The 19,768-nt window shown below is 53.2% G+C and overlaps 1 protein-coding gene across 2 annotated transcripts; it reads right to left on the bottom strand.

The window, feature by feature from the left end:
• Positions 1 to 6,944: 6,944 nt before the first annotated feature.
• Positions 6,945 to 18,614, bottom strand: GRHL3 (grainyhead like transcription factor 3). 2 transcript variants are annotated; one of them, XM_084222791.1, is made up of 15 exons: positions 18,534 to 18,614; positions 17,859 to 17,920; positions 16,496 to 16,832; positions 16,250 to 16,329; positions 14,567 to 14,720; positions 13,964 to 14,075; positions 13,716 to 13,810; positions 12,020 to 12,178; positions 11,524 to 11,602; positions 11,127 to 11,260; positions 10,540 to 10,574; positions 9,897 to 9,985; positions 9,729 to 9,814; positions 8,853 to 8,917; positions 6,945 to 7,349 (listed from the first exon to the last, which is right to left on the bottom strand). In XM_084222791.1, the coding sequence occupies exons 1-15, from the start codon at positions 18,597 to 18,599 to the stop codon at positions 7,235 to 7,237; spliced, it is 1,668 nt and encodes a 555-aa protein (XP_084078917.1). In that variant the 5' UTR covers positions 18,600 to 18,614; the 3' UTR covers positions 6,945 to 7,234. The 2 variants fall into 2 exon arrangements, with proteins under 2 accessions (XP_084078917.1, XP_084078916.1); XM_084222790.1 differs by lacking the exon at positions 10,540 to 10,574 and having other exon boundaries at positions 9,897 to 10,025; positions 11,135 to 11,260.
• Between the last annotated feature and the right edge of the window lie 1,154 nt (positions 18,615 to 19,768).

Genomic DNA, 19,768 nt, shown 5'->3' with positions numbered 1-19,768 from the left:
TAATGGCTCTGCATCGTATTAATTTTAACATTGTAAGAATTTGCTTCTGGGAACGGCCTTCTTGGATTAATCACTGACTCATGATTTACTGGGGAAGATAATATCTAACCTACAAGAGGCAGAACAGGAAACTATCTATTTAAAAGATGGCAGTGGCTGATAATTTATGACTATAGACAAAGAGATATCTCAGAAAAAGAAGGTGGACAGATCCTGCAGTTTCGTGGTCACTGCTCTCACTCAGCAAAAAGGAACTTTTGTGTAGTCACTGGAGGATCTGTTTTTGAGTGACAGGTTAAAATTGAGGGTGAAGAAAAGGAGTGAGAAACAAGGAAAAAGTGTCCAAGCAGACCTCAAAGCCATCCTCAGCTCTGGAACCAAACCCTGTATTACAACAAAGGCAGTTCAACATCTCAGCGTGTCACCAGCTTGCCATAGGGAAACAAGGGGGAAAAAAGGGAAAAAGCATCATCTTTTTGTGTCTGAATCTGTAATTCAGGAGTTTTCTTAGCCCTCTCCTCTCCAGCTTGAACGGGACACTGCCACATCACTGATGAGGCCTGGCCAGCAGATGTTTCCTCTCATTACAGTCCATTAGGAAAGCCAATCTGAGAGTCAACCATAACAGCTTTAAATCCCAGAGGAGGTTGCAGGAGGTAAAGCTTCATCCTGGCAATCTGAAGGATTTTGTCCCATGTCACTGTGATCTGTTCTGTGATTTGGGGCAACTCACACAACTCTTGGCACCACAGATTCCTGAAATTCCCTCTCCTGGAATTCTGGGGCCTGGAACAAAATCGGGCACAGAGGTGAAGAAGGATTGTGGACACAGCAGCCACACACAGAGACATTTCCTGCCAGAGTGTCAAGTCCTGGGCAGTCACAGAGAGCTCTTCCTACCCTTGGGAAGCTCTCCCAGATTTTGGTGTGAGTGCTGCTGGCAGCTGTAACCACTCACAGGGAGACATCTGGCTTTGAAATGTGGGTTTGCCTTTGTTGGTCATCACCCACAGGTAAAGGCAATTCAAATGCATCTCCAAGCCCTTTTTCCTTCTGAAACTCAACATTTCTGCAAGCAAAGCAATGCCACTTTTGCCCTGGCAGTGTTTGTGGCCCAAACCACAAGAGGAGTTAATTTGGAAAAATTTGGGAAATGGCTTCCTCCATGTCTGTGATCCTGGAGCTGGGAGGGAGGATGGTGCTGCTGGCCTTGGCTCTGCTCCTCCATGGAGCACCTTCTCACACAGATCCAGAGCTTCTTAGGGCATGTTGGGCTGAAGTGTCACAGGACACTGGGAAGGTTTGAACCATCCAGAAACCACCCTGGAACTTTGGAGTAGCTGCAAGGAATCACCAGAACACCCCACAACACTGGAAATGCCACAGACTTCAGGAGAAGCCGCACTGGTGCATAATGCACCAAGCTTCAAAAGATCTCCTGGCCCTTTGCCTGCTGAGGGTGAGACCTGGGGTGAGGGCACAGAGTTTATCTGAGAGCTGACACCAGCTGGGAGCTCTCCTCTTTGATTCCCTGAAATTGCTAATGGTGCTTTTGTTCCTGGGCTCAGGACTGAGTTCAGTGTTGCCTTATCAGTGTCCCTGGAAATCAGCTCTGCCCAGCACTTTTCCCATCCAGCAGCAGCTTCCCCCCATGGTCCTGTCACACCGGTTCTTTTCCTTTCTCACATTCCCTGCTGGATGCACTCTCCTTCCTCAGTGCCTGGGCTGGTATTTACATCCCTTTCCTGTTTGTCTTGTAGGTCATCCCAACATGGATTCCCTCACCAAGGGAACAACACCTTCCTTCCAGTCAAAGACTTCCCACCTAACAAGGAACAAGGAATTTACTCCGGATTTATTCCAGAGTCTGCAGCCTCAGCCACACAAACCCAGCAGGGAAGCAAAGAAAACTCCTTCCAGGTGAGTGCAGCCTGGAAGACACCCCACTGCCATGGGGTACATGAAAATCCCTGACGGGAGGGTGATCCCAGAGTGTCCCCCTGTGTCCTGGTCCAAAGGGGATGGCTGTTGTCCCCAGGAAGTGCCTGGGAGGTGGCAGTGCCTGGAAGGGCAGTGTGGGTTGGGAACAGCCTGGAGCAGTGGATCAGGGCCCTTTATCAGCTGATCTCCCAGACATTTACAAACAGTAATTAAACCTGCACCACCCTGGGATGTGGGGGCCACTTCTTATCCCCATGGCATGGAGCAAGAAGCCAGAGCACACCTGACCTGGAAAAAGATTCCTCACATCCCAAGCAAAGGCTTTAGGCTGGTTTTGAGCCTGAACTCTCCCCAGGAACACTGAGGATAAAGACCCAAATGTGGGAACCCCGGGGCAGGGATGGTGGGGGACACTCCTGTCTGCACAGCATCCCAAGGCAGCTGGTGGATAAAAGCTGGCCATTTCCCCAGCCCCTGCTGGGCTGGGAATGAGAGCTGGGGAGAGGCTGTAAAAGTGCTTCCTGGAAGCCAGAGCTGCCATTCCCAGCTACTCCATCCTGCCACAACTTCAGAGGGATGAAAAGGCATGAACAGGAACTCCCTTCTCCCAAGCCCTCGTACCCCTTGAGATCCTCATGGGAAGACAAATAAATCCATCAGCAGATGGTTCAAAAACATTTATTGTCACCACACAGTGACGTTGCAGGCCTGAGATTAAGATCATCAATAAATTCCTGACCGTGGAAAAGAATGAGCCCATGAGAAAGCCCAGGGCTCTCCTTACCCAACAGGGAAATCTTTACTACATCTCTCAGCAGCTGGATCTTCTATCAGGGGTTTGGGGAAAAGGAAGCTGGGAGAGAAGCAATGCCAGGAGGGATTTGATAAGGACAGAGGGCTGGAGGAAAGGGCAAATTAAATATGAGGAGGGAAGATCCCCAGCCTGTTATCAGAAAACACACAAACACTCCACACCCAGCTGCTGGGTTAGAGCCTGCTCCCTCTGCTGTCCCAGGCAGTGGGAGAGCAGGAGGGACTCCCAGCTGGGTCCTTTGGCATCCCTCTCCTGTCCCAGCACTGCCTGGAGGGGGGAGCAGCCAGCTCTCTGCAAGGCTGCACCATGGCAAATCCACGTGTTTTACAATAACCATCACAGGCTGTCCCTAGCACTTCCATTTCCCAAAGCTCTTCATCTCCCAAAGATTTTGGCTTAGGACGATTAAGCAGCACCCTGAGGGCCACACAGCAGCTCTGGACTCCTCACCACCAGCTCCATGTCCAGCTTGGCTGGTTCATATTTTACAATATTATTTTTAAAGGTAAGGTTGAAAAAATAAAAGCATGTTTGCAGTGTAAAGGCCATTAAAGCATCACTGACTGTCAGGGCTTTGGACAAACAGGTTCTGTGAGTTCTGTGTGTGTAAAACTCACATCACTGACTGTTGGTACAACACATTCCAGCTGCAGAATTCCTCTCTTTGATGGCAAGAGGGGAGAACTTGGCAGGGGACAGGGTGGGGGCAGAGAGCAGCATCAGAACCCCCAGCACTCCTTTGCTCTGGCTTCTCCAGAGCCTTCCTCACCCAAAGCTGAGTGAAATGGGAGAAGAAACACATCCTGCAGCTTGGAATCAATTTCCTGCTGGGGAACCCAGAGTAGAGACCCACCTCAGAGAGGAATGGGTTAAACACAGCCCCCCGGCAGAGCAGGGGGCAGCTGCAGAGCTGGCTGCCGACCCTGACAGCAGCACTGGTAAGACACAGGCAGATGCAGCCACAAACCCATCTCTGGTCACTTCTTCCCTGCCCGGATCCTGCCGAGCTCATGGCGGGGTGGAGGCAGAGCCCGGCTCCTGCGGGGCGGAGCTGTGGGATCCTGCGGGATCCCTCGGTGCCCGTTGGCTCGCTGGTGCCAGGCTCAGCTAACGTGATTTGTGCAGTGCCACACCAGTGCATGAACGCACAGAGCTGCTCTGGGCTGTGCCCCAAAGAACAGCGCCACAGGGAGGCACAATCACGATTCAGTCAGCCAGGGGCTGACGCAGAGCAGCAGCTTTACCAAACGCTGGTTATTGGGCAGTTCGTGCCGGCGCTGCCTCACAGCTGGGGCTCAGCATTCCCAGGACTCCCAGCCAAAAGTGCTGCCGATCCAACCCTCAGCTCACTGAGGTAAATCCCAGGTCTGGGCTCCCTGACTGTGAGCACTGAGCTCTGGTTCTGTGGCCACTTTCCAGCTGATGATTCCAGGACATTCCCACAGCTCTGGGGGTTCTAGTGCCCAGGTCACCCAGAATTTAATTCTATAAATCCAAGGCATTACCTGGGGAAATAAATGAGAGCTGGGGGAACCCTCAGCAGGTTTATTAAAGCTCTGCACTTACAAACAGATGCAGGGAGGGTTTGACTTCCCTGACTTTAATCCTCTCCTCCCATGCCCAGCACAGCACCAGGGCACCTCCGGACACACGTGTGGGTGTCCTAACAAAACACAGGATGCTGTTTTTCCTTCACAGCCCTGCAGAGCCACACCACACACCGAGCTCCTCAGCTGCCTGCCTGATGATGCAAGGAGTGAATAAGCACGAATAAAGACACAGAAACTGGGTGTTGTTTGTAGAAGTGAGGAGCAGAGCCCTCCACCCAGCACTGGGGATACCAGAGCTCTTGCACAACTCAGCTCTCAGCCTGCTGCTCCTTTTTATGCATCTCTGTGGGCATTTTTTCACCAGGAGCACTTGGGGAAGTTTTCCTTCCTCCCCAGCTGGGATGCCAGAGTGGGATTCCTTTGTCAGGATTTCCCTCAGACTCTGCTCAGCATGAGCAAGCCTGTGCTGGCCTGCCAGGGCTGGCTCACGGGCAGCTAATTAGTGGTACTCAGTTCTAAGAATTGGAAGATGATCATTAACTAAAATTGGTTTGAAAGCTTCCAGTTTGTAGATGTTGAGTAATTAAAACAAGCAATGGGCTCCTCTGTGTTTTCCTGAGAACTCCCAGTGCTGGAGGCTGGGGAGTCACCCTGGAGGGGAGTCAGTCCTGACCAGGGTGGGAATAAGGGAGAAGGGCAGGGCGCAGATGGCCCTGGGACGGGCACTGGGGGCTGTCACTCACCCTGGCCCAGCACGAGTGCGGACACCCCCTGTGCCACCCCCTCTGCAGTCCCAGAGCAGCTCAGGTGGGCGCTCTGAGCACAGGGCAGGGCCCGGGCAGCTCCCGAGGGAGCCCTGTGCAAACCCTCGCTGCTTTCACACGACCTTTGGTGCTCGGGGTGAAAATCGCCTTCATCGCTCCTATCTCAATCTTCAAAAGGAACTGGTGGGCTCCGGGCAAGGAGTCAGGAATGCTCTCACATATTTGGGAGCTCTGCTTTACGCAACCTCCCAGCAACTCGCCTTGGCTGGAAGGGATGAGCGATACTGAGCCAGTCAGCAAAACACCCACCTCGCCGGGCAGGGCCGGGGACTCTGCCCCGGCAGCGTTTCCCTGCACGCAGCCGGCACCGGCACTTCAGCCCGGCACAGCCAGGACTACCCAGAGCTGCCGGGTCCCTGCCTCCACCCCGCCCCAAAGCGGGGACTCATCCCCACAGTGCACACCCAGGGAGCTGCAGCCTCTGCGGGGGTCTCACCCTGCAAAAGCCAGATGGGTTTGTGGGAAAGGGAGCCCCATAACATCCAGCAAAATTCATCCTTGCTCTGCTGGGAACATAAAGTTACAACTGAGATGGCTTTTGCTGTTGGAAATCAGGAGTAGTGCTGCTGGAGGAACTGAGGCTCACATGGGTAAATGTTTGTCTGGCAGGAAGATCAGACTTTCAGAAGTCATTGAGGGGTGAGAGGTCCCCAAACCTCCCAACTGTGCATGCACACAACAGCCCAGGGCTGCCTGCAGCCCTCCCCATCTGCTCAGCAGAGCCAACTGTCCCCACACTCCTGACACAGCAGGGCACGGGGCACCTGCAGCTTTCAGCTGGTGACACTGAGCACTGGGGGATTCCTGGTGGGACTGGTTTGAACTGGAGCTGAAATTCTGCTGTAGGAGGACTCACAGAATCAACACTGAATCAGAGCCATCCTGCTGAAGAAGGAGTTTGTGATCTGAAGGGAAGGAGTGCTGGAGAGATCCCAAAGGCTGATAAACCTTCAGCTTATCTGTGCTTCATCTCAGGGGCCATCCTCAAACAGTACTGAAGTAATCCAAAACTCACCAAGCTGACACATTCCAGCATTTCCAAATCCTCTTCCCAGGGCTCTTTCCTCCCCACTCACAGGCCTCAGGTACATCTCTAACACAGCAGGAAAAGCAGAGCATGAAGAGGAGGGAGGAGGAAAGGCCCTGGTTTTCATTGGTCAGAGGATTAATTAGAAAAGACAGGGCTCCCCTTGGCATATGATAACCTAAAGGGGAAGCAGCTGGAGGCAGTTTGAGCACAGAAGTCCAGGAACACAGTCACACCTGGTGCCACAGCTGGACACACTGCCTGCAGAGGGGACAGACCTTGGCCAAAACCGTCCTCGAGCCCTTTTGGTGCCTCTGGGGTCACCTCCCTGCCCTGGCTCCTGGCCAGCCCATCCCAACTCTGACTCCAGAGCGGGGGGAAATGGTTCATTTTCAGTCCTTGAGCCTTTATTACTACAGAATATCCAAAACAACACAACCAACAACACAGTTACAAAAGGAGTTCACGGAGAAATGTGAAGCAGCCTGTGTTTGAAATGCTCTGTGTCACCATACTGAGTCCAGTATAAAACAATGCATATTTATACACATATAAAATACAAAAGGAACAACACAGAAATGTATAAACAGGGTTGTGGAGGCCTCCGTGGTATTTACAGTCAGAGATGTGCAGGGAGTCCGTTCAGCAGAGCTGGGACTGCAGCTGGGAGAGTCTCTGTGCCAGGAGGAGCTGAGAGCCAGGCCCAGCCCTGCTGGGAGAGCTCTGCAGGGTCTGTGCAGAGGCCAAGGCCTGGGCTGGCACCACTCACTGCCAGGGCCCCCAGCTCTGCTCTCTGCCCAGGCCTGGCAGTGTCACTTCGTGTGCCCAGCTCTGAAATGGCAGCTCAGGCCCGCTGCCAGAAGGGAATAAAATATAATAAAAAAAAATAATAATAATAATAATAAACTCAACAGAGCCAAGTTCCACGTTCACAGGATGATCTCACAGCAGTCTGTGGCCCGGCCCCAGGGCCGTGGGGGTTCAAGTCAAGGCAACAAGAGCGGGCACAGGGCTGAGTTCTGTGGGGTCACACGTGCCAGCTTGGAGAGAAGTGCCAGGAAGTGCTGCCTGCAGCTCTTTAGAGCTCTTTGAGGATGATCTGGAACTTGTTCTCTGCCTCTACCATGTCCAGCAGAAAGGCCATGTGGTTGCTGTAGTGCTGAATGATGTTGTTGTCCATGTTCACCAGGATCCTACAGAGAAGAATGGCTGGATCAGATGCAGCACATGGAAAGCAGTTCACCTTCCCCAGTCTGAGGGGCTCAACCACCGTTAATTAATTAATTAAAGCCATGGCACAACACAAGGGAAGATCCAGCACAGAACAGTCACCAACCTTGGGAGCTCTGTCATGGCACAGTCAGGAATTCCAGGGGCTGCTGGGACTGGGGGTCTGGCCCTGCCCAGGCTCTGCCTGGTGCATCGGAATCTTCTTGGCTGCACCACCCCCAGCCCTGACCCCAGCTCTGGCTCCAGCAGGTGCCCCAGAGACTCTGTGGGTACCCAAAAGCTTCCCCACTTGAGCTGATCCCTTCATCTCTGCCTGCCTCAGAGCAGGGAGCCAGAGAAGTCACCTGTGCCTCTTGTGCTGTGCTCCCATCTGATTTCTAAACCACACACAATCCCAGGGATGTTGATCAGGAGTCAGCCCTGGATTGTTCCTCCACACCAAACCTCACCAAGATCCAGAATTGCTCAGTATTGCTCCTGAGTCACCCTGGGACCGAGTTCATGTGCTGAGCTCACCCCCGTGCAAGGGCCATGGCTGGGGCAGGCCCTGCCCTGCTGCCAGGCCAGGCAGTCCCACTGAGCTGCACTGGCTCTCACCAGATGAAGATCTGCCCCTCAAGCTGTAATTACCAGGAGAAGATTGTTTAGGGTGGAGCAATAGGATAAAATTATTGAAAATTAAATCTGGGGGAGCAGGAAGCTGGGTCTGAGCCTGCCACCAGCCCCAGTGGAGCTATCTCCAATCTCTCCACACTTCACAGGCAGCTGCTGGTCACGTCCAGCATTCATTAAACCAGGTGTCAAAATTATTTATTTAATCTAATTTCCAGGCGTGGCCTTTCCTTTTCATGAGATACCTCTTTGCTCCTCCTGCCTGGTTTCCCTCCCAGTCATCACCAAGCACTCTCTGCTTATCAGATCAAGGCATGAACAAAACCAAAGCCAAACTGAGTGAGGTGGCCTCTCCCCTGAAGCCACCAGTGCTGGTCTTTTCCTTTGGGGAGAAAATTCCCATTTCTGGGGCTAACATGAGCAGCATCAGCAGCAGGTGGAAGAACTCCGGACAAATTCAGAGGCTCGCTGTGGCCCACCCCTCATCCTGAGCCAGGGACATTTCCAGCATTTTTTGGAGAAGCAAACACTGATCCCTCTCTGATAAGTTCTCCATAACCTCAGGCTTTCAGACTGAGACACAAAGGATCACCATCAGACTCCCCAAACAATTCCACCTTCACCCAACTTCCTTTCCTTGGGAGACTTTACCCTCCAAACAAATATAAAACAAACAAGCATTATCCCAAATCTTTAAAGCCCAGAAAGATCTGAGTTTTATATGCTCCAAATAGGAGAGCCTGACATGGCTCTACCTTTTATTATCTTGTTAAAATGCTCTTGGAGCCAATGGCAGGGGCTGGAGAGGACAGCTTTGGAGGCACAGCAGAAAAGCAGATGAGAGATTAGCTTACCCTCTTTTGCACTTTTTGTAGACTTTATAAATGCTTTCTTCAGGAAGCCCATATTTTTCTGAAATCTGTGAGAGAAAACATGGCAATTCCTCATACTTATAAAGTAAAATTCCCATGATAAAAATCAAAGACAACAGGGATCCAGGGTGTTCAGCAGAAAAGGATTCCCCCTCAGTTTTACTGCAGAGAACAAAACCATGACCTGAACATTCTCCTGGGCAAGCTCAGTTTTGGTCTTGGGGTGGCAGGAGGTTTTGTTGGTTTTTGCCAAGCATTTTCCATGAAGGTTTTTGACTCTCTGTGGTGAGGGATGGGGGAAGGAGAAGATGGCAAAGAATCCTCTGTGCTGACATTTTTCAAACACCCTATTTTTAAAAGTTTGTAAAACCAACAGAGCTTAAGGTGCAGCCATAAAGCCACCCCAAATCTGGGTTTATTGTTTGTTTCCTTCCCAGCAGTCTCCAGAGAGGGCTGGGTTATCAGAGATGCTGCTGATAACCATGACAGAAATATGTCCTTGTGCTCCTCAAACACAGCCAGGGAATTCCAGCACGAGGCCAGGGAGGGTTTCAGATCACACATCTCCAGCCTGGAGAATGGAAAAGGTGTTTGACAGTGGAAAATATGAATGTGCTGTCACAAGAGGAGACTTCCACGAGGATCTGGATGGGGCAGGAGGTGTGATCCTCCCTCTGCAGCACAACACAGCCACGCCAGGAGCTCTTGGGACAACTCAGCTCCTGCTCCCACTTCCATTTCCATTCCCAAGGGAGAGCAGGCAGGAGGGATGAGCAGCCCGTTTCCAGCTCCCTGTTCACCACCCCCATTCCCTTTCAGCTGCAGTTTGTCCGTTCCCAGGGGGTTTGGGACACTCACAGCTGTCCTGAGGCCCTGCAGATCAGGGGTCTTCAACATGAGAGCATCAAACACCTCCTCGGACTCCCTGCGCACGTAGAGCAGCACTGCAGGAGAGCAGGGCACGGTCAGGGGCTCTGCCAGGCTCCCAAAGCCCTGGGGCTCAGGGATTGGGGAGCCCAGGGTTACCTCTCTGGGGATCCTCGTCCTTGCTGTGCTTTGGGGGGGCCGGCTCGAAGTCGTCGGCGAAGGAGGCTCCGCTCCGCTTGAGGGGCAGCCTGGCCCAGGGACAAACACACTCAGCAAGAGCAGAAACTACTGCAGCTGCCCAGCCTCTGACTGAACAGCCCCTCACCCCAACAGCCACCCAGCAATTAACTGTTGGTTTGTAATTCCAGCAGCACAGGGGCAGCTCAGGGAGGGCCTGCAGAGGTTTGGGGTCACCAAACCCAAAGCACTGGTATCCCCACACAGGGCCCAGGCTGGGGGAGGTTCTGCTTTTCAAGTGTGATTCCACTTCATTCCAGTTTATTTTCCAGCCTCTGGGTGTTTGAGCCCTTGAGTTACAGTTGTGATCTTTTATTCTCCCTTTCAGACATTGTCTCCATGAGAACAACAGGACAATCAGGGAGCAGCTCATGTTGGAGTAATCTGACAGGGACAGAAATGTGTCCATCTTTCTGTAGCCCTGAGCCCCTTCCAGAACGAGGTTTAACTCATGTTCTGACTCTCAGGGCATCAGGGAGACACTGAGCTGTGTTATCCTGCCCTGGGGTATCCAACAGCCCTGACATTCCCAAAGGATGGGAAATACACACTGCTGCATCCTCACCTGTTTGCAGAGTTGGGAACAGCAGGAGGGAGGACCTGGAATGCAAAGGAAATGGATCTGTGAGTGTGCACAGCAGCACTGTGTGCTAGAGAGGCTGGGGAATGCTACTTGGGCACACCTTAAACATGATTTCCCTCTTCCTATCAGTTTTCCCACACAATGAAACCCAAACATCTGTTTCTTAGATTAAATGAAATTTGATATAAAGAACTTGCCCAGATTCCCTGGTTCTGACAAACTGGGGCAGTGGTTTCTGAGGCAGGGAATGCTGAGGAGCTCTGAAGGACGCTGGACAGAGGACAGTGGGGGGATGTCCCACCCACACAGGGACTAGATGGTCACATTTTGCTATAATTTATTTTCTACTGCTATTTTTGCTCTCACTGCAGTCCTCTGCAGGTGTGTAAAGCACAGGAATACCTGCAGAGGTTGTCTCACCCTGCACTGCTGCATGGCCAGGCCACCCAGGACAGGGAGTTCCCCTCAATCCCACAAAGAGCTGTGCTGAGGTTGGGGCTTTTCCCACAGCCCGGGGCCGGGGGGCTCCGCTCAGCCCGGGAGGAGGGAGCCAGGCCGGAGGGACTCACCGAGCCACACCTCTGGGGGGCGGAGAAGTGCACGTTGGGGATGAAGAGCACCGGCTGCGTCTCCAGGTCGCTCTCGGGCCGCAGGAAGGTGATCTCATTCCCTCTGAAGCCAGAGAGCAAACAGCCTTTCAGACCTACAGATGGAGAGTCCAGTTCATCTCAGCTTCTGGGACAGGGGAGCCCTTCCCAAGGACAGGAGCTGCAGCACCTCCGGGGTGCCCAGGGGAGCCCAGAACCACTGCCAGGGGCTGGTGGGGGCTCCTGAGGGCTTGGGGGGGGAAGGAGCCCAGCAAGGGCCTGGCTGCCAGGGGGGCTGAGGGCAGCAGCCTTGGGGACAGCCAGATCCAGGGAAGGTGAACGGGCAGGGATTTCAGCAGGGAGCACACAAAGCACTCACCATTGTTGTTGGAGTCCAGGCATTTTCCTTTTCTTCTGAACTGTTTCCTTTCATCATCCCTCATTTTCCTCTCTGCTCCCTGTGGGAAGGTCCAGCAAAATTTAGGACATTGACATTTCCAACTTTTATTCTGTGGCCACCTCTGGGGTGTGACACATTAAGGTGAAGGCAGCCTTAACTCAGAAAGGGCCACCTCAGGGACCTTCCCCAGCCCAAGCCAAGAGTGACACTCAGAAATTAGAAAAACAAAATAAAATTTGCTTCCAAAAATGAAGCACACAGGCAAGAGTAGCTGTGAGAAATTTTTCTATGGGAAAATATCTGAGACTGGGGAAGAACCTCCAAGGAAACTCTCATCTCTTTTGGTATTTAACAACTGGTCAAAAATAGAGTTTATTGTGAGGCACAGAGGTCTGGGCTGTTCTAGGCTCTCAGAGCCGTTCTGGTTTTACTCCTGGGGCCAGCTGGGTGTCTGGAATGGTGAGGGGTGCTGTACCTTGTCACAGAAGATCTTGATCTGGCACACAGCCCTGTGCACCAGCTGGCTGCTGCCGCTGCCACAGTCGTAGGTGTCGATCTGCAGGTTCAGGGGGACCCCCTTCACTCCCTTCTGTGAGGAGAAGTCTGTGCTCAGGCAGTTCACCCCAATGAACACCTGCAAACAGGGACAGCGTCGGTGCTGCTGGAAACCTCCTCCTCAGCCACAGGGGGAGCAGAGGGCGGGGGCAAAAGCAGCTGCTGAGGCTCCTTCAGCCCTCCCAGGGGCAGCCTGGCAGGGCAGCAGCTGGATTCCCACCTGAGCAGAGCCCCCACACCTAGTCCAGCTCTTTAACTCAGCCTCTCCACTCCCCAAATCCTGCCTGGGGATGTTCTTGCTGATATTTCTGATCTTTCATTTGAAAGGGACCCTCAGACAGCAAAGCCCTGCAGGAAGGGAGGAGGGCAAGGCTGCAGCCTCAGGACTTGCCCAGCAGTGCTGCTTAAATAAATATTCATCCCACACTGGGCTCTTTTATCACCAGGAGGGAGTTAACTCCAGTGGGAACTCTGAAAGAAAAGCTGAGCTCGAATCCAAATTGTATCTCCAATCTGCCAATTCATTGCCATGACCTTGGAATTTCCCTGGACCCTGGGGACAGATTTGCAGGGGGAGAAGCTCCCAGAGCTCCCCTCAGCTGAGGATTTCAGCCCTGAAACCTGATGTCAGCTCCAGTCTTTCTTAGGAAAGAAAACCTCTTCACTGGGGGGTAAAGTTTAATTGGAGAGAGAGAAGTAACAGGTGCCATGGCCAACCCAAACACCCAAATACCTGAGCCCTCTTGTTCCCAGCCCCTGACCCCTCTTGTTCCCAGCCCCTGACCCCTCCTGCCTCACTCCCAGCTCTCTGAAGTCTCACCTCTACCTGCCCCAGGCCAGTGAGTGAGTAGAGTTTCTGCTAAGAGTTAAATCCAGTTTTGCTGAGATGCCCCCAGGGCTTGCCACATACCTGACATATTTCCATTTCTGACAGCTCTGCCTTGAAGACATTTGTTAACCTCTTGGGTTGTAAAAGACCCAGGTTGCCTTTGGGCTTATTGAGATCCCAAAGCCAGGCAGGGTTTTCCCAAGCTTCAGAGACCTGGGGTATTTATGCTTTTCTTTTTTTTCTTAGTTACTTCATCTGTTTTTCAATCCCCACTAGATACAAAGCGTTAATGAGAGAGTCTGAGATGCAGAAGGGACAGCAGAGCTGCAAAGACATTGCTGTAATGAACTTTGCTGGTTTTAAGGGGAAAAGGGATCCTGGGACCTGCCTGGCTCCCTTCCACATCCCACATCCCACAGAAGGGGGGTCAGTCCTGTCTGCATCCCCCTGCTGGAAAGGGGGGGGGCTCTTTGTTCCCTGAGCTGGGGCTTATTTAAACAGGCTGCAGGTACATGTGAGCAGAGCCCTGAATTGCTGCAAAACCCTTTCTTCAGAGTTATCCATCAGCACTAAGAAAACATCCCTGAGCCAGTCTGGGTGTACCCAGTGTTTGTTAGCTCATGGCAGTGCTTGAGCACACACTGAGGCACGGTGTCCTGCTGCTGTGCTGCCAGGGCCTGGGCTGGGAGCTCTGCCTCTCTGAGCACTGGGGCAGGGCCTGGGCTCTCAGGAGGGAGCTGCAGCTTTGCTGGGACCATTCCCAGCTCCCTCCACGGGCACTTTGTACCTTGGCTTCCTCGTGGATGTTCCACACGAAGGACAGGGCGTTGTAGGCCAGCTCCTCGATGTTCTGCACCGTGTTGAAGTTCTCCTTGCAGTCAGCTGGAGGGAGGGGAGGAGCATTTAGCACTGGGGCTGAAAGCGGTGACATCCCCGAGGCCTCCCACCCCCAGTCCTGCCCCTGGCCCACTCCCAGAGCGAGGGAGGCCCTGGGAGGCCCTGAAGTGGAGGCAGGAGCTGCCCAGCCCCTCGTACCCACGTCGATGACCCTCTGCTTGGCCGTGGGCTGCCGGGAGTGCCAGTGCTTCCAGAACTTCAGCTGCTCCGTGGGGATCTTCTCGTTGTCAAACACAATCATCACCACACTCTGCAACACAGCCAGCACAGCCAGCTCAGAGCAGAGCAGAGCAGTGCCCCCCTGACCCTTCCATCCTGCACTGCCTTCAGAGCCATGTGAAACAGGAAATTTCATGCTGGGGAAGCTGAAGAGGGCAGGGGAAGGGATTTGGCCTCAGCCATTTGGCACACTGATCTCGGGGGCTGCTCCAAGGCCTGGCCACACATCCCAGGAGCAGGAGGGGGACCCAGTCCCTGGCACAGAGCTCTTCCCAGCAGGGCCCCCACTGGCCCTTTGTGCATCCCTGAGCTCCTGTGCCAGGTTCCAGCTGCCAGGGAGGCTCTGCAGGGCAGCAGAGGATTATCCCGTGGGGCTGAATCCACCCCATTCATCCCTTTAGGCCAACACGAGCCACAAAGCCATTCCTGCTCACGTTCAGCTCTGTTCCCAGGCCAGAGGAGCTGCTGGATGTCCCATTCCAGAGCTGTCAGCAGAGCTGTCAGCCTGTCTGTGTCTCCTACCTTCACTTTATTTGAGGACAAGTGCAAACATTTGCTGTCTCCAGCTGTCCGCAGTGTGATGGGGTAGAACTGTCCTTTGTTGAGGTAGGCCATGGGAGAGTCCCCAGATTTGATGTGAATGGCTTTGGGTGACCCCAGCGTGTATTCAAAGTCACTTGGATGGAACAAAGAGAGAAGGATGAATAAGCACACGCTGCTGTTTCACTGCAAAAGCAAAACAGAGCCCCAGGAGCCTCCACCCCACGGGTTACAGGCTCCAGTTTCTGCTCCATTCCCCACCTCACACACCCTGACACAGCACAGCACATTCTGATCCTCCCCAACACCCTGGGGAGCAGCACTGCTCCAACAGCCTCATTTTACCCCTCAGTTTTGGTTTAAAAACCCCTGGATGTGACTGCAGCCAGTGTTTTTGTGTGAATGGCAACAGAACCATTGCTCAACCAGCAGCCTGCAGCAAAACACACAAAAATGGGTACCTGTGAAGGGACTTTTACAACACCCAAACTCAGGTTCCTGTCTCCAAATCCATCCCCATAACTGGCTGAGCCAGGAAGACTCTCCCTGAATGGTCCTGTAGGAGAAGGACCTGCAGGACACCAACACCAGCTTGGCTATGCAGAGCTGGGCTCAGAATCCCAGCTCGTGGGACCCTCAGGGTGGTGGGCACCAACTTTAATCTCTACAGAAAAGCTTTGTGGTGGCACACAGAGAAGGTGTCACTGCTGGCAATGGAAATTTAAAAGAAGAGCCCGAATTCAGCAGCTCTCAGGCCTTCACCAGCAGCTGTGAACACTGAAACCATGAGGCCACAGCTGGTTTCTGCTGGGAGGAATCTGTGCAAGCCACCACCTGTACAGGAGCCTTCACTCAGACCCTTCATGTGCCCTGTTTAGTCACCAACCCATCTTCTTCCTGCTCCACCTCCTGTGATGCCATCTCTGAAGATGGGCTTGGCAGCTCCTCTTATCTGGAGCCAGGAGAGCCAGAGAACTTCAGTGCACAAATAAACAGTGAGCAGGGAGCCTCTGCTGTCTGTGTGAACATCCCCACGTCTGACAGCTGACTCACCCAGTCAGCTGACTCAGGAGCAAATAAAAAGTGGGAGGTGAAATAATGTTACCTGCTGGGAGGTTTGATTTGGTATCTGGAGCAGCAAAGCTCTGCCTGGCAGAGGGGTGGAAAGGAGGAAGAAATCCCTTTCATGTTTTAGGAATGAGAGGCAGTGGCACCCTCTAAAATCAAGGCTGACTAACAGTGCTAAGTGAGAACCTAAACCTGAGATTAGGGGAGGCTGATTATCACCCTCGTGCTCTGCCAGCCTCCTTTTCCCTGTCATTTACCCCATCCCAAGTGGCTGTGGGAAGGTGGTGCAGCCGCCTGGGTCCCTCTGTGTCACCCAGGCAAGCAGTGCTCCCTGGGAAGGGGATGGCACCCTGAGATGTGACAGCAGCTGGCCCCAGTCTGGGGACAGAACAATCCCAGCTTTGGTCTAAAAGCTCATGGGGCAGCCCCTTGCTCCAAAAACACCAGGGAAACACACCTGGTGTCTGCACAAGCACGGGATCTGTAATTTGTACTGATGACTGCCAAGGCTGGGGACAGGAAAGGGATGCAGTCCTTCCCCAGGAAAGAGACAGAGCCAAGAGTTCCCTGGAGCCCAAAGCCCTGGATTGCTGTTACCTCTTCACTCCATCTGTGGGGTAACTCTCGGGGCAGGGTGGCTCTGGCTGGGGTTTGAGGATGTCACTGAAGAGCAGCGTCTGCAGACAAGAGCAAACACAAACCAAGGGTCAAATCTCTCATGGCTTTGTCCATTCACCTCTCCCAGGCACCACACCAGATGACCTCCAAAATCAACAAAAACCCCCAGCAATCCCACAGGAACAGCACCAAGCTTCCAGCCCAGGAGCAGAGCCCCAGCCTGACCTCCTGGGGGTCCTCCTTGAAGGTGCTGTCGGGCTGCCAGCGCTGCTGGGCCGGGGCCATGGGCAGGCTCTCAAACAGGGAGTTCAGGGAGCTGCTGTCATACACGTCCCCAGGGGCCACCAGGAAGTTGTCTGGGGTGGCTTCCAGCTTGCTGGTGCCTGGAGGGAGCAGGGCTGCCTTGTGAGGAGCGGGGACACCCTCGAGACTCAGGCCGTTCTTCTTGGGAGGCTCACAGAACTCCTGGCTCATGGAGACGTTTTCTGACAGCAGCTTCATGAGATGGGCTGAGCCATCGAAGGAGGGCAGCTCAGGCTCGTAATCCATCCCGTGGCAGTGCCTGCTGGAGAGAGGCCTGGCTCAGGGCAGGGCAGAGAGGGCAGCCCCAGCACGGTGCCACTGCCAGCAGGGCCTGCATGGGCCAGGTGACCCTGAGTCAGCCCAGCAGCTCCTGCTGGGCCTGGGAGCCTGACAGCCCCTGGGGATCTCCACCCACAGCTCCCAGGGCAGTCAGCAAGAGCCAGAGGTGCTCAGCAGATAGGGGATGACCACAGGGAGTCAGGGAATACGGTCTGGACGTGGTTTGGGGCTGCACATGCACTGCTCCCTCATTGAGGCCACCACACACAGGGCAGCAGGGGTAACAAGAAAGGTGATGCTATGTGGGCTGTCCATCCTAAGTCTTTTTATGGCTCACTGATGCTCAAAGTTGATTTTTTATACCCTTTTTTAAGGAAAAACAATTATTGTACAAATTCACAAACTCCAGCAACTTAGGAAGCAAAACCTAAAACCAGCTCAGTTTACTTCTGAAGGAGTGAAGTATCACTGGAGGTTTGTTCTGTCAAGTGGTTCAAAACTGACAATGCCAAAGTACACAGCACCCAGGAAGGGGAACTGAACTCACAGTGGCAAATGAGCCATTAATTTAATAGTCAATTATCTGAAAACCTCAAAGGACAAATGGGAGTCACTGGAAGAGAATCCTGGGAGAGTGGAACAGAAACTCTCATCAGTCCAGGGAATGAACGAGGATTTGGCCATTCAGTGCTCAATCCTTCTGGCCTTTGCAATTGTCACAAAATAGGAAATAAAGGCAATTTCTTCAGCTGCTGCAAATCTGCAGAACCCCTGTGAACACAGCCAGACAGATGCTCAGGTGTGTAAATGGGTGTAGCTCCATTTATACCTGCTTGGGACCTGGCCTAAAGAATTTTAATGTGTGTCTCAGGGTTAATGAGCTGCACTGTTGCTGGTAATAACACCGTGCTTTGATGTCTATTTTCTGCAAGCTCAGAGCCCCATCCTGCATTTCAGCAGCTGCAGGAGAGTGAGGCAGCTCCAGAGAGCAGGAACTGAAGCCAACCTCTTTGCCAGGTCATTGCGTGCCATCATCCCAGCTGGCAGAATCCTCTTCTCCTTGGGCACCTGGGAGGAGGCAGAGCAGAGAGTTTGGTCAGGGCTGGATTTTGTTAAAGGGAAACAGAGCAGAATTAGCCCTGTTCAATAAAACCAGCTAAAACCCCTCGAGAACAACAAACAGCAGAGCTGGGCTCTGCCCTGGGCTGCTGCTGGGCTCCCAGATAACCCTGGACAAGCCACAGCAGCTTGTTCTGGGCAGGCCCTTAAAAGCCCCCGAGTGAGGGGGAGCATCATTGCTTCCAGGCAGGGCCAAACCAGAGCCACGTTCCTCACACTCCATCCTACAGCAGCACGGGGAGAGCAGAACTGCAGGGGACTGCAAGGCTGCTCAGCAGCCCTCAAAGCCCTTCTGGGCCTCTGGCACCTGGGTTCAGGTTTTCCACAGGTTCTGGATCCCCTCCAAGTGCTGGTTTGTGCCTCAGTTTACCTCTGGGGACACTGCTGGCACCGTGTGGTGTTGGATGAACAACTGGGGGGGCTCAGGAGATGGGGGAGCTCAGGAGAGGGGTCCCCTCCTCAGCTGGTACAAGTCTGACACACACTCTACACCTCTTTTACCCCTGTTTTGCCCCAGTTTGGCCCCAGTTTGGCCCAGTTTGGCCCAGCCCCGGGCACCCACCATGTAGTAGTCATAGAGGAGGCTGAGGGCGGCCACACTGTCGTCGTCCCCGTTCACCCTCATCATGGCCTTGGTGGCTGCAGTCAGGGGGTTCTCCAGGTAGGTTTTCCAGGCCTCATCCTCGCTGGTGTAGGGGAATTTCTGGAAGTTCATGGTGTCATTCTTCATCAGGCGCACGGATCTGAAACTGGGGGGACCAGGAATGAGGGAGGAGCTTTTCCCACAGAGCTTTCCATGAACACAGGGAGGGCTTCCCAAGGGCCCTGTGGGATGGAGGAGGGATGTATCCTCCCAGCCCTGAGCTCCCAGAGCCTTTGGGATCACCACTGCTGCAGCTGCTCCCTGTCCTGCCCAGGGAGGCAAAACCCCATCAGCTGCTCCTTCCTCCAGCCCCATCCTGCCCTGTCCCAGGCTGCTGGGCACTAAAGAGGGAGCAGGAACAAGTTTCCCTTGGATGTGGAGCTCCAGGCCAGCACAGCCCACAGTCAGACACACTCACTCAGTGCCCAGATGAAACCAAACCTCATCATTTTCCTTTGCTGCAGTCCATGGTTTTAAGTTATTTTTTCCCAATCATTTGTAGATTTTACTCAGAGGGAAGCAGACAGGCAGATCACACCCCCCTCCCTTCCACTAAAAAATTCCTGACTGAGGTGAGGCTCGTGGGACTACGTGAGAAGCAACACACCAAAATAATGCCCTGCCTGTCCTCACTTCTGGCACTTTCTCCAGGCCTCTCCATCTTATGTTAATAAACTGTCAGACACTTAATTACCCAAACACTGGTCATCTTTCCTTTTCCTCCAGCAAGCCCCACCAGCAGCCAGCCCAGCAGTGCCTCTGTGCATTCCCAGCAAGGTTGGAATCATGGAATCCTGGAATTGTTTAGGTTGGAAAAGACCCCAAAAATCATCGAGTCCAACCTTTGAAGGAATCCCAGCACAGCCACAGAGGCTGAGCCACTGGCCCTGCTCCTGTCACACCTTCCTGTCACCTGCACCTGCTGTCACCACCACAGCTCACACCACTGACCATAAAATAATATCTCCATGGACAAAAATTCCCTTTTCCTCAAACTCCAGGAAGGGTAAGACTGGGTTTCATTAGAAGAGAGGTTTTAAAATCTTCTTTAAATCTCCAAAGTTGCCAAGAGCTGACTGGAGCTGAACCATGACATCACCTGCTGATGTTTTTTCATGGAAAGGCAAAGGAAACCTTCAGGAGTTACAGCAATG

The sequence above is a fragment of the Fringilla coelebs genome (assembly GCF_963513975.1).
Source record: "Fringilla coelebs genome assembly, chromosome: 28".
In the NCBI taxonomy this organism is placed as follows: domain Eukaryota; kingdom Metazoa; phylum Chordata; class Aves; order Passeriformes; family Fringillidae; genus Fringilla; species Fringilla coelebs.
This window is presented reverse-complemented; position numbering and strand designations above follow the sequence as displayed.